The 13,416-nt window shown below is 43.6% G+C and overlaps 2 protein-coding genes across 2 annotated transcripts; both read right to left on the bottom strand.

The window, feature by feature from the left end:
• Nucleotides 1-8,357: 8,357 nt before the first annotated feature.
• Nucleotides 8,358-9,656, bottom strand: LOC113023439 (ras-related C3 botulinum toxin substrate 2-like). Its single transcript, XM_026169435.1, has 4 exons — nucleotides 9,566-9,656; nucleotides 9,388-9,449; nucleotides 8,830-8,989; nucleotides 8,358-8,523 (listed from the first exon to the last, which is right to left on the bottom strand). The coding sequence occupies exons 1-4, from the start codon at nucleotides 9,654-9,656 to the stop codon at nucleotides 8,393-8,395; spliced, it is 444 nt and encodes a 147-aa protein (XP_026025220.1). The 3' UTR covers nucleotides 8,358-8,392.
• On the bottom strand, nucleotides 9,591-12,873 carry LOC113023438 (somatostatin receptor type 3-like; the record flags this gene model as incomplete). Its single annotated transcript, XM_026169434.1, has 2 exons — nucleotides 9,591-9,681; nucleotides 12,094-12,873. Coding segments are annotated over 2 exons (801 nt in total), but the record flags the coding sequence as incomplete, so codon positions are not given.
• Between the last annotated feature and the right edge of the window lie 543 nt (nucleotides 12,874-13,416).

The raw sequence follows: 13,416 nt of genomic DNA, 5'->3' as shown, positions 1-13,416 counted from the left end.
TACACCAGCACACATCGTTAGCTCCACACATGGAAAAAGTAATGTTCAAAATTAAATAAGTGCAAGAAATCAGAATCAGAATCAGAATACTTTATTGATCCCTGGGGGAAATTATTTTTTGTTACAGTGCTCCATTATAAACCAACATTAAGACAAGACAGACAATACACTAACTAAGAATAGTACAATATATACATATATATACATACATACATACATAAGTCACTCATAAATAAATAGCTGAAAAAAAAACATGTGTAGTTGTAGCAGCAAACAGTGTGTTAAGTGGATGCGTTGTACAGGGAGATGGCCACAGGCAGGAAAGATTTCCTGTGTCGTGCTTTTCGGTAATCTCAGTCTCTCACTGAACGAGCTCCTGTGACTGACCAGCATGTCATGGAGTGGGTGGGAGGTGTTATCCAACATTGTCTTTATCTTGGACAGCATCCGCCTTTCCGACACCACCTTGAGGGAGTCCAGCTCCATCCCCACAACATTGCTGGCCTTACGGATCAGTTTATTAAGTCTGTTGGCACCTGCGACCCTCAGCCTGCTCCCCCAGCATGCAACAGCATAGAGGATCGCACTGGCCACAACAGACTCATAGAAAATCCTCAGCATTTTCCGGCATATGTTGAAGGACCTCAGTCGCCTCAAAAAATAGAGACGACTCTGGCCCTTCCTGTAAAGTGCTGTGGTGTTTTTAGCCCAGTCCAGTTTATTGTCAATGTGTACTCCAAGGTATTTATAGTCCTCCACAATGTCAACACTGACCCCCTGGATTGAAACAGGGGTCAAGTGTTTCCTGGTCTTCCTGAAGTCCACGATCAGTTCCTTGGTCTTTGCCACGTTGAGCTGCAGATGATTCTGCTCACACCACGTGACAAAGGAGTCGACCACAGCCCGGTACTCTGTCTCATCATCCCTGCTGATGCATCCAACCACCGCAGAGTCATCAGAAAACTTCTGAAGATGGCAGGTCTCTGTGCAGTGGCTGAAGTCTGTGGTGTAGAGGGTGAAGAGGAAGGGGGAGAGGACAGTCCCCTGTGGTGCCCCTGTGTTGCTGATCACCTTGTCAGACACACACTGTGGGAGACGTACATATTGTGGTCTTCCTGTCAGGTAATCAACAATCCAGGACACCAGAGAAGCATCCACCTGCATCGCTGCTAACTTATCACCCAGGAGGGTGATAGAAAAAGATAATAAGGCCACAAAGGACTATTTAGCCCCTCCTGGAGGTCAGCTTACTTTGTTTGTGTTCTTTAAATGTTTTATTTTCTGTGATTGATTACGTTGTGATTGATTTACACAAAGTAGAAGAATCCATTTTGATGTGATGTTTTTAAAAAAATCGTTTTCTTCTTTGAGCAGTTCTCCCGGGTCATCGAGACCAGAATAAACCCCGTTTTATAACTCTACATGGTGCCTACGTCAACCTTTGAAGGCGCTACACCCTCAAAAGAATCAGCTGTACAGCACATTTGCTGCTGTTGTTACCAGACACAAATATAAATGTGCCAAATTTTAGATCACAGGAAATATTTCTTAGAGCAGATTTTAAATCAGTAACTTTGCAAATTTAGAGGAAATGTTTTTGGACAACAAACGTGTCACATTTTAAACAGGGTTTGAATAATCAGCGCTGACATACAGGCATTTATGCGCTGGGTATAACAGACATGCTTACCGTGTGAAAGGACCGCGGATGTCTTGGAGCAGAGAAACATGCTGTATTGTTGTTTTTCTTTATTGCATAAGCAGCGCCCGACTGTCAGAAACGCTCTGTGCGGGTAGCAAAGTCGGCTCCAACGCACCTGCAGGTATCCATTTGAAAGAAAGGTGTCGCTGCGGCTAGGCTCTCGGGACAGTCAGGCTTTTATTTATATTTGCGGCATTCTGGTGCGTTAAAACTAGCAGCCTGTGTCCCGCTTAGATCACCATTCCGAACATTCAGATATTTAAATAAAATGATGAATCGGCGAGTGATGAGGAGCCACGTAGATCCTAAAATGAGGTTTGATTAAATTAAACTCTTATGAACAGTGATGACGCGTTCCAAACAAACGATGCTTTCTACATGGCCAAATTGTGTGCTAACTACCTCACAGCACTGTGTCCGGGGTCCGAAAAAAAAAAAATTAAAACGATATACCTTGTGAAAGTTGTGAAGTGCTGAGGAAAATACTGTGTGTCTGATGGGGTGTTTTTATATAGGTGGACTTGGTTTCAGTTGACCTCTGACATGGAGAGATGAAAAGAGCAGTTTGTAAAGAAAAAAGGTGAAAAACTATGGAACTACAGTTGGGATGTGTGTGCTGGGATGCTCTTGATAAGTATGCAGCTTTTATTGTTTTATGACTTGTTTTGCTGACTGTTGGGGCCCTACCTGTAACCCCCTCTGTCTCATCAAGTCTTACTGTTGCAGTGCGTTTGTGTGGCTACTAGACAATTATAGGTTGCATTAAAGGAACATTGGGTGGGTCGATACAGTGTTATTGTGGCTAGTTAAGAATATGTGGCTTTTAGAAGTATCACAAGATAAGTTTATTTCTAAAGGGATACATGTTGTTTGTGGTACTCTGTTTTAAAAACTACTAGCCTCTGTGTCTTTCAGAGCACAAAAGAAAAGTGAAATGCTCCTAAACTAGTTAAAAAAGTGCCTTTATATTACTACTGAGGTTGAGGCAGTAACAAAGTTCTTTAAATCATCAGGCAAAAAAATCCAGAAACCTTGGGTTAGCCGTGGCTATCCGGGTCATCTGAATAGCCTCCTTCTCCTCCTCCTGCACAGGAAATAATCCAAAGTCCGTTACATTCCAAAGAGTCACTGAAATAAATGTCTGCTGGGTAAAACATGGTCAGGTTAAAAGCGAGCCGTTTAGTGTGGCTGATAAAAGAGTACAAAAACAAAAGGCAGATGCACACAAGAAAGAACCTAACTAGAACTAAACTGCGAAAACTGAATGCTAAACACAAAAGGCAAAGAACAAAACCTTGAACGTTGCAAAAAACATAAACATGGAAACTCCTGGAGACATGGAACAACAGACAACCTGACAAAGAATGAACAGAAACACACAGAATAAATACACACAAGGGTGATTAGGGGGAAGTGGAAACACATGGGGAAACAGCTGACACTACTCTGACATAACGAGACAAAGGAAGCAAAGCTGACTACACTGACATAGGACACAGACCTTCAAAATAAAACAGGAAACATGAGACGCAGACAAGACAATATAAACTTGATAACATAAGACACGCAGCATGAAACACATAAAGGGCAAAGGGAGACTAAAACACAGGGGTAGAAGACACAAGGGGAATCTAAATAAACAAATGAGCTTAGATAACCTAATGAACTTAAAAATAAACCACAAATATCAAAAATAACCTAAAACTTAAAACGCTGGGTCAAAAGACCCAGGATCGTGACAGTGGGAGGTTGAAGCCTATCCCAGCTGCCACAGGGCAAAAGCAGGACAGGCTGCCAGTTTATCACAGGGCTAACACAATATATGTGATAGAAAATCAACTGAAATGTTTGATATTTATTTATAATAATAAGAGAATAACTACTATTTATAATAATATTATAGTTGTTATTATAAAATGTATTTATAAATATGTGTATATTTTTTATAACACCCAACATAAAAGGCTTCTTTCCAAACCTGAGCTGTTTCAGACGCTTCTTGAAATTCTGACTTCTCTGAACTCAGTGTAAGGTGTCTGCTCCCTCACTGCGGCTGTGCCTGGAAGTACTTCTGCTTCTTGTCTTCCCCTAATGCAGCTTTAAAGTATTAAGTATGAAGCAACAGTGCTTCTCTTTGCGCCTCTGAAATCTGTGTTCTCTCTACTGATAAACAAAAGAAACAATGTAAAATGTATTAATAAATCAGTAACAAAAATATAGCGTAGAAGGTAAGTAGAGATTTTCATACCATCTTCAAGCCTAATGCTTTTAAGTCCCACACTCAATGCAGCCTGACTCAAAACCTGATTCTAAATGGTTCAGCACAGACAGAGAGGCACAAATGTTTAGTATTAACCTAAGTTACTGATCATTTACAGTATTACAGAGTCTATCAGTCTTTGCATGATGTAAACATTCCTGTAAGTTTCTAGCTGACTCTCAGGTGTCACAGGTGTGCTAGCAGGAAAGAGGGTCAATAAACCTGCATCCTGAAGTTTGTCATGCAGGATTAAAGGAGCCAGACTTTGTTCACACAGGTAGAATTTTATTTTACACTGACTCTGGGTAAGTATGAGTATCATACGGTTTAAATGAAGCGCTAGAACTAGCAGAAATTTATTATAGATCCATTGAAGCTAATCGGGATCTTTACTGTGAATCTGTGGATGCGATTAACCATGTTACTGGTAACTTCATTAACTAGTAACTTAGCAACTTAGTCATAACAGGAGTTAATATTTCTGTCTAGACACCATTTAAATAGTAACTGCTTTGAACTACTGTTCTTTGAACTAGGAGGCTGTGAGAGTCCGAGGTCCTCACTTAGGCCGGTTTACGCGTAACCCGGGGCCCATCTGGCTAAGCCCTCCCCTGCGAGGAGCAGGAGAACGGAGCAGAAGGAGGTCGCAGGACGGGGAAGCAGGAAGTGTCCGAAGTCCTCACTTAGGCCGGTTTACGCGTAACCCGGGGCCCATCTGGCTAAGCCCTCCCCTGCGAGGAGCAGGAGAACGGAGCAGAAGGAGGTCGCAGGACGGGGAAGCAGGAAGTGTCCGAAGTCCTCACTTAGGCCGGTTTACGCGAACACTGCCGAGAAGGAGAAATTGATGATGATGATGATGATAATGATGTGAAGTTGAGAGTTGTTTGCTCCGGCGGTTCGGGGTCCCTCCAGACCCCAGCGTTTGCCATCGTAACTTACGAATGAGCATTGGTGTTGCGAATTACCCCATCGCCATTACTAAGGAGTCACAGTGTACCCACGGAGTAGAGAGCACCCCCGGTCCTCACTTAGGCCGGTTTACGCGTAACTCGGGGCCCACCCGAGCAGGAGAATGGAGCAGAAGGAGGTAGGTAGGCGGCAGGGAGAGTCTGAGGCCCTCAAGGAGGGCGGTTTACGCGAACTCTGCCCTCTGTAAAGCCAAGCGTCCAACAGCGAGGCCCAGGAGAACTGAGGAGAAGGCCGGTTTACGTGAAGACTACCCTCTGTAAAGCTGAGCGTTTGCAAGCGCAGGATAGAAGGACCAAAGAGAAGGAGGAAGGAGACGATGATGATGATGATGATGATGTGAAGTTGAGAGATGTTTGCTCCGGTGGTTCAGGGCTCTTGAGACCCCAGTATTTGCCATCGTAACTTACGAATGTGGTTCGGGGTGGCGAAATACCCCATCATGATCACTAAGGGGTCACAGAGTACCCACGGAGCATGGAGCGCCCGCGGTCCCCACTTGGGCCGGTTTACGCGTAACCCGGGGCCCATCCGGCTAAGCGCTTGCCTGCGGGGAGCAGGAGAACGGGGGAGAAGGAGGAAGGAGATCGAGGAGGAACGGAGAGTCCGAGGTCCTCACTGAGGCCGGTGTACGCGAAAACTCTCGAGAAGGAGAAATTGATGATGATGATGTGAAGTTGAGAGTTGTTGCCGTGGCGCTTTGGGGTCCCTCCAGACCCCAAGGTTTGCCATCGTAACTTACGCGATCGATGGAGGGTTACAACCAATTAGGTGCCTTTGTCCGACGCTGTGACGAGACCCGCTATAGCCGGGGGTCCGCCTGACCCCCATCTGCCCCCACCACGAACCGGTGCCCTGTTTCGTGACAAGACCTGGGTCCGCGCTTTTTTTTGGTCCAGGGCACACAAGGGTTAAGATTGGAAAACAATGTCAATGCCACAAACGTGAGTTGTCATATACATCTGTGAGTTAATCTGCACAACCGTGTGCACATGTGCTCTGTGCATGTACACACACAAAGAATTGACCTTCGTTCCTTAAATTTGTAGCATTGCCTCTGTGCTGCCTGATGGTGCTCAGTGGCTTTTGCTTCTTGCTTTTAAATCAGATGTCACTCTCAACATAAACACAAGCTACAGCAGCCAAGCAGTCTTAGCTGAGGAAACAAAGATACATTTCCTCATTTAATGTAAAATATTGTGGTGATGTTATGTTATATTAGGCAGGCAGCTGCCCAAATAACACTGTGACAATCAAAAGTACAGGGAGTGCAGAATTATTAGGCAAATGAGTATTTTGTCCACATCATCCTCTTCATGCATGTTGTCTTACTCCACGCTGTATAGGCTCGAAAGCCTACTACCAATTAAGCATATTAGGTGATGTGCATCTCTGTAATGAGAAGGGGTGTGGTCTAATGACATCAACACCCTATATCAGGTGTGCATAATTATTAGGCAACGTCCTTTCCTTTGGCAAAATGGGTCAAAAGAAGGACTTGACAGGCTCAGAAAAGTCAAAAATAGTGAGATATCTTGCAGAGGGATGCAGCAGTCTCAAAATTGCAAAGCTTCTGAAGCGTGATCATTGAACAATCAAGCGTTTCATTCAAAATAGTCAACAGGGTCGCAAGAAGCGTGTGGAAAAACCGAGGCGCAAAATAACTGCCCATGAACTGAGAAAAGTCAAGCGTGCAGCTGCCAAGATGCCACTTGCCACCAGTTTGGCCATATTTCAGAGCTGCAACATCACTGGAGTGCCCAAAAGCACAAGGTGTGCAATACTCAGAGACATGGCCAAGGTAAGAAAGGCTGAAAGACGACCACCACTGAACAAGACACACAAGCTGAAACGTCAAGACTGGGCCAAGAAATATCTCAAGACTGGTTTTTCTAAGGTTTTATGGACTGATGAAATGAGAGTGAGTCTTGATGGGCCAGATGGATGGGCCCGTGGCTGGATTGGTAAAGGGCAGAGAGCTCCAGTCCGACTCAGACGCCAGCAAGGTGGAGGTGGAGTACTGGTTTGGGCTGGTATCATCGAAGATGAGCTTGTGGGGCCTTTTCGGGTTGAGGATGGAGTCAAGCTCAACTCCCAGTCCTACTGCCAGTTTCTGGAAGACACCTTCTTCAAGCAGTGGTACAGGAAGAAGTCTGCATCCTTCAAGAAAAACATGATTTTCATGCAGGACAATGCTCCATCACACGCGTCCAAGTACTCCACAGCGTGGCTGGCAAGAAAGGGTATAAAAGAAGAAAAACTAATGACATGGCCACCTTGTTCACCTGAACCCCATTGAGAACCTGTGGTCCATCATCAAATGTGAGATTTACAAGGAGGGAAAACAGTACACCTCTCTGAACAGTGTGTGGGAGGCTGTGGTTGCTGCTGCACGCAATGTTGATGGTGAACAGATCAAAACACTGACAGAACCCATGGATGGCAGGCTTTTGAGTGTCCTTGCAAAGAAAGGAGGCTATATTGGTCACTGATTTGTTTTTGCTTTGTTTTTGAATGTCAGAAATGTATATTTGTGAATGTGGAGATGTTATATTGGTTTCACTGGTAAAAATAAATAATTGAAATGGGTATATATTTGTTTTTTGTTAAGTTGCCTAATAATTATGCACAGTAATAGTCACCTGCACACACAGATATCCCCCTAAAATAGCTAAAACTAAAAACAAACTAAAAACTACTTCCAAAAACATTCAGCTTTGATATTAATGAGTTTTTTGGGTTCATTGAGAACATGGTTGTTGTTCAATAATAAAATTATTCCTCAAAAATACAACTTGCCTAATAATTCTGCACTCCCTGTAGACGTCTACCTTTTCGGAACCATGATAACAGGGTTCTTGCTGTTCGGAGTTGGCTTGGCCCTGGCTTACCAAGGAAAGCGGAATCGACTTTTCAAAACCCCACAAGGCTGCCCGCTATGATGGAAATGATGGGACGGGTCGTGACTTCTCAAAATGGGCTCATTGAACGCAGCACGGATAGGATCTTGGAGAAGCTCACGGCAGTCTCTGCTCTCTGAGTACAAGATTGATAACATCTCAGAGAAGCTCTCCAACGGGAGATCGAGAGACCAGTGACGGACTGTTAGACCAACTGTGAAATTGACATGCAGTTGTTCGCACTAAAGGAAAACCACCATCATTTCATGCAGCTACCATATCGGTGTCAGCTGTGGTCTCAAGACTGGAGCTGATACGTATGTATGTTTGGGGGGGGGGGGGGGGGGTGTCCAATTTCACTGCAGATGTAAACATTGCATGTGACAAATAAAAGGCTTGATTGAATAGCTTCAGACTTATGTTCAAAGAAAAGAAAATAAGCCCTCAAACCTCTACTCTACTTTATGTGTTCATTTAATGAGCGAGTTCACTTTGTTTCTCTCTTCTCTCAAACGTCTAATCTCTCTTCCTCCTCTTCCTCTATGTTTTATTCAGTCGTACCGTTTACAGCAGCGAGCAGGGCTTCTTCTTGACCTTGGCGGGCTGAGGGCAGAGGACGGCACGAATGGCCTCATCAAACACAGTCTTCAGACCACGCTGGGTCAAGGCTGAGCACTCCAGGTATTTGACTGCATCTATACATGCGAAGACACATATACGTTAATAAAAGAAGAGAAAGAACTACAAAGACAAAGTAAGAGAAGAAAGGTTTGCTGGTAGTGGAGAAGAATAAGTTCAACTTTCAAAGAACACTATAGTCAACTACAGGTACTATACTTTTACTGTGATGCCAGGAAATGAGGGGAATAACAAAAATTTGCAGAGGCAGTCAGGCTACAAAGTTCTCTAGCATCTTCATCTGCTAGTTTCATATCTTCACTGGTGAGGAGAGCTTCAAATCTTAAAGTGCTTTTCAAGCAAATAAAGTAAGAGTGACTGACCTATCTCCTTTGCCAGAGCTAGGCCCTGTGGATAGGTGATAGGCGCCAGCTTCTTGTCCTTCAGTTTCTCAATGGTATCCTTTTCATCCCTCAGATCCAGCTTAGTGCCAACCAGGATGATGGGCGTGGCGGGGCAGTGGTGACGGACCTCAGGGTACCACTGGCAGAATACAGAGTAAAGGAAAACTAAATAAGAGGCAAGAAAGGGGAACACGCAAAATCAAGGAACGTGTTAGAGGCAAAAAACAGAATCAAAGGTGGAGGGAGATGAAGCTCTGATGCTAGGTGTTACAGAAAGGTGGATGAAGGCATGAAAAACAAATGATATGCTGTAGCTATTAAAGATGAGAGAAATACATCATCCAACTTTCACCCACAGCATCAATCATTCATTCACATCAATTATTAGACCTGTTTAGGCTTTTTCTCCATTTTGTAATCCAAGTACCTATTTTTTTTCTCTATAATAAATTACTGCTTTTGTTCCGTTTGTTCTTTTTTACATTTTGTTCCTTGGCAGCTGAGAGACAGGCCTCATAAAAAACAGCCAAAACTCACCTTAGCTCTGACGTTCTCATAGGATGCCGGGCTAACCAGGGAGAAGCAGATTAGGAAAACATCTTGGATGGAGAGACAAGGAGACAAAGAATTAGAATAGCTGCTGCAGTTTTAATTAGCTGACATGTTATATAAGTTCTGTCTGTGTAACTTTATGTCCATTAGTTATTGTGTGTGCATGTGTGAGTCTGTACGGAGCGGAGCCTGTCATAATCTTCCTGTCCAGCTGTATCCCAGAGGCCCAGGTTGACCGGCTTGCTGTCCACCATCACATTAGCTGAATATTTGTCGAATCTGTGGAGAGAGTAGAGAAGGTCAGCGATCAGCCAACAAGTCATAGGCAACCTTTCATTTCATTGGTTATTCATTCATTCAACAATCTTTCAATTCACTGATTGTTTAACCAGTGAAACTCCTGTAATGGAGAAAAAAACAGGACCATACTTGAAATACCACTGTTCACAAAAACATTAACCAACAACATTACTTTGGTTAGTTTGACACAAAAGCCATCCTAACCATGTCTAGTAAGAGAGAATAATACATAATAAGGCAGGGCTGCCCCCGTGTGGTCTCATAGTAGAATAACAGTTTAATTTCTCAATTTTAAAAACTTGAAAAATTTTCTCCAAAATGTATTCAGGCTCAAATGAAACTGATAACACAAATGTTTGCAGACACAGATGTTTTTTTTTTAAAGAAAAAAAGAGACTAGTGTACCAGATTAATCCTGTTTTATGGCCTGTCCGAGGTCTACCCCGCCCTTTGCCTAATGACAGCTGGGATGGGCTTCAGCCTACTTAACGACCCAGTAGTTAAAAAGATGGATGGATTTCCTGAAATAGAAAAGTCACTGAAATAACGTAAACTGTCAAACATAGAACAACTATGACAAACAGTCAACACTATCTGAGATCCTGCTGGTGGTTAGGGAGGATATACGTGATTCTGTTTGTTGTTTAAACATATTTATAGAGTTAAGAGTTCAGATTGCTGGAAGAACAACATTCACGCAGTCTGATTGCTGTTTTTCTCCCAAAATGTAGAAACACCTGCTAACCATGGCACACTCTGCTTTTCCATTAGGTCTGTGCAAATACTACTTAAATACACTCATCCTCCTGTGCCATTAGTGATATTAACAGAGTGTAGTCCATTTACATCTATGCATATGTTGGCAGATTTTCTGAGTAATGTAAGTTTAGGAGGACGTCACTGTGGAGAGGAGTGAGGTTCTTTTTTTTTTTAAACAAAAATAACCGAGACAGAGTTTTAGTGTGGAAGGAGCCATTATGTTCCCAAAGTTCAATTATGTTTACCACAGATGCAGCAACATGATTCACAATGAGTCAACATGAGAAATGTTAATCATGACTGCAAAAAGATTAGCAACTGTGAAAGTGGAAGATGAAAAGTTATAACCTTGTTTACATAAAAACAAGTTACAGTAACAGTGTATACACACACTGATGCAGATACCGATCAGGGATACCATTATGACCACAGGCCACAGGTCCCCCTTTTGATACCAAAACAGCCCTGAAGCATGGACTCCACTGGAGCCCTGAAGGTATGCTGTATCTGCAACAAGATTCTAGCAACAGATCCTTTAAGTTCTGGAAGTTGCGAGGTGGGGCCTCGGAGCTTCTCAACCTTAAACATGTTGTTGTACTCTTTAAACCAGTCCTGAAACATGTTTGCGTTGCTGAAAGAGGGCACAGCTATAGAGGCCATGTATTTCTGTTGCTCCGTGGTTCAGTTCTGATGCTCATGTGCCCATTTTTGGTGCTTTCATGAATGTACAGAGGTCAGCATGGGCACCCTGACTGGTCTGCAGCTATGCAGCCTCATGCACTGCACATGACCCTGTTGCTGGTTCACCACTGCTTTTCAACCTGTTTATAATGAACAGAAGAAAGCTGGCTTAAAGTGAGGATGGCTGTTATAACCCTAGCAGGCTCCCACAGGTTCAGCTGCCGCCCATTTCTCCTGAGGAGCCAGTGTATAGCTGGATACAAGCTTGTGGAGAGCTTCTCGGTGTACGCCAGTGTCAGTACTGTGGTGACCTTAGGTGTTTGTTTCCCAGCCTGCAGAGGCTTGTGTAGTGATGTGCTTTGACGTATTGACGATGAGTTTAGCGCTGTGTTTGAGCTAGTAGTGAGCAGCCAGTGCCCTATGTGAGAGTGAAGTTTTTCTTTGATTAACCATTTCTTGTCTTTTCAGCAGATTCTAGTCTGTTGACATCCTTTGTTGGAGTGATATAACAGTATAGTTGACTCGTTATCTCTCCCCTGAGCTTATCATTGTTAATCCCCTCATCCCCTAGCCCTTTCCTGAGGGTGTAAGAGTGGCCTTAAAGGAAATGGCTTTTTTTAGACAGTGGATGAACAGTTAAATCTCAATCATAAAATGTCAATCAAGTAGATCAACATTAGTTGACTGAAGCCACAATACTCTTAAAACAGTTTGCAGCTGAAATTGGTTTACTTGTGGATTCTAGTTTGATTTAAGTTGGCCATGACACTAATGCTGCGGTGTTTTAATCAACAATAAAAGGCTCCTACTTCACTATTGCCCATCTGAGTTAGACTATGTAATATTTTTAGAAAAGAGCATTGAATAGACTACACTTTCTCAAAAATGTCTCCAACTTCTTCCTTTATCTTAAAAGCTCAAATTATTTCAGTGTTACTCTAAAAGTCATACCTTGATGACGATCAGCAGGTAGCACAAGCAGATGACCAGCAGGGGGCAGAAGAATCCAACAGTGCACGTGTAGACAATAAACGATGTCTTCCACACTTCTGTTGGTTCAGGCCATACGATGCTGCAGTTCCCATCATCCTTCAGCACATCCGCAAACACCACTACCAGCAGCACCACCACAAAGGACCCCGCCCAAACGGTGCCACTGATAGCCTTAGCCACGTGGGGGCGCCGCCACCAAGAAGAGCGGATGGGATTCACCACAGCCAGGTATCGGTCCACTGACATCACAGTTAGACAAAAGATGCTGGTAAACTGGTTGATGGCATCCACTGTCATAACCACTCGGCACATCAGAGAGCCGAAAGGCCACGAGAGCAAAGTGTTCTGTACCGCCAAGAAGGGTAGGCCCAGCATGAAAAACTCATCTGCAATGGCTAGATTGGGGATGTAGATGTTTGTGACTGACTCGTGTTTTGTGTAGTTGACAACAACATGGATGACCAGAGTGTTTCCCACCAAGCCAATGACACAAACGATGCAATAAATGAGTGGGATGAAGATTCCAGCCAAGCCAGGGAGGGATCCTGGTTTACTTTTGGTGCAATTTTGACAGGAGCTGTTAAGGAGAAACGAAGTGTCATCTTGGTTGAAGCTGTGAAGCGGTTTGGAGGGAGCAGAAAGGAGCAGGAAATGAGAGTAGGAGGGGGCAGAGGTGTTGCTCCAGGTAGCTGTAGGGACTTCCTGAGGCAGCAAACAAACTGGATGAGCTCCATTGAGGCGTTAACGACTATCAGGCAACAGTTGTTGGTAAGCTCACATCAGTAGAAGATCAGCAGCCCTACAGAAAGCAAAGTTAATTAATTTAGCACACTTCATGTGGACATGAAATATAAAGCAATTAATGCATTAAAGGTGTATTCTAACATTTTGGAGATGTCCAGTTAACCAACTCTTCCAACAAATCAGCCGTGTTGGTTGTTTGTCCACTGAAATGTGTCTGTAAAGCTATAAAGTTTGTTCTGGGACCTTTCCTGAGTTCTGTTTTCAGTTTCTGTTTGAGCAGATCTGTTGTTGGAGAAAATGCTTCATCCTTTGTAGCATCCTTTACATCAGGGGTCCCCAATCCCAGTCCACGAGGGCCGGTGTCCCTGCAGGTTTTAGATGTGTCCTTGATCCATCACAGCTGATTTAAATGAATAAATTACCTTCTTAACATGTCTTGAAGTTCTCCAGAGGCCTGGTAATCAACTAATCATGTGATTCAGGTGTGTTGACCCAGGGTGAGATCTAAAACCTGCAGGGACACTGGCCCCCGTGGAC

The sequence above is a fragment of the Astatotilapia calliptera genome, chromosome 6, assembly GCF_900246225.1.
Source record: "Astatotilapia calliptera chromosome 6, fAstCal1.2, whole genome shotgun sequence".
In the NCBI taxonomy this organism is placed as follows: Eukaryota; Metazoa; Chordata; class Actinopteri; order Cichliformes; family Cichlidae; genus Astatotilapia; species Astatotilapia calliptera.
The sequence above is the reverse complement of the archived record's forward strand: the minus strand, read 5'-3'. Positions and strand labels throughout refer to the sequence as shown.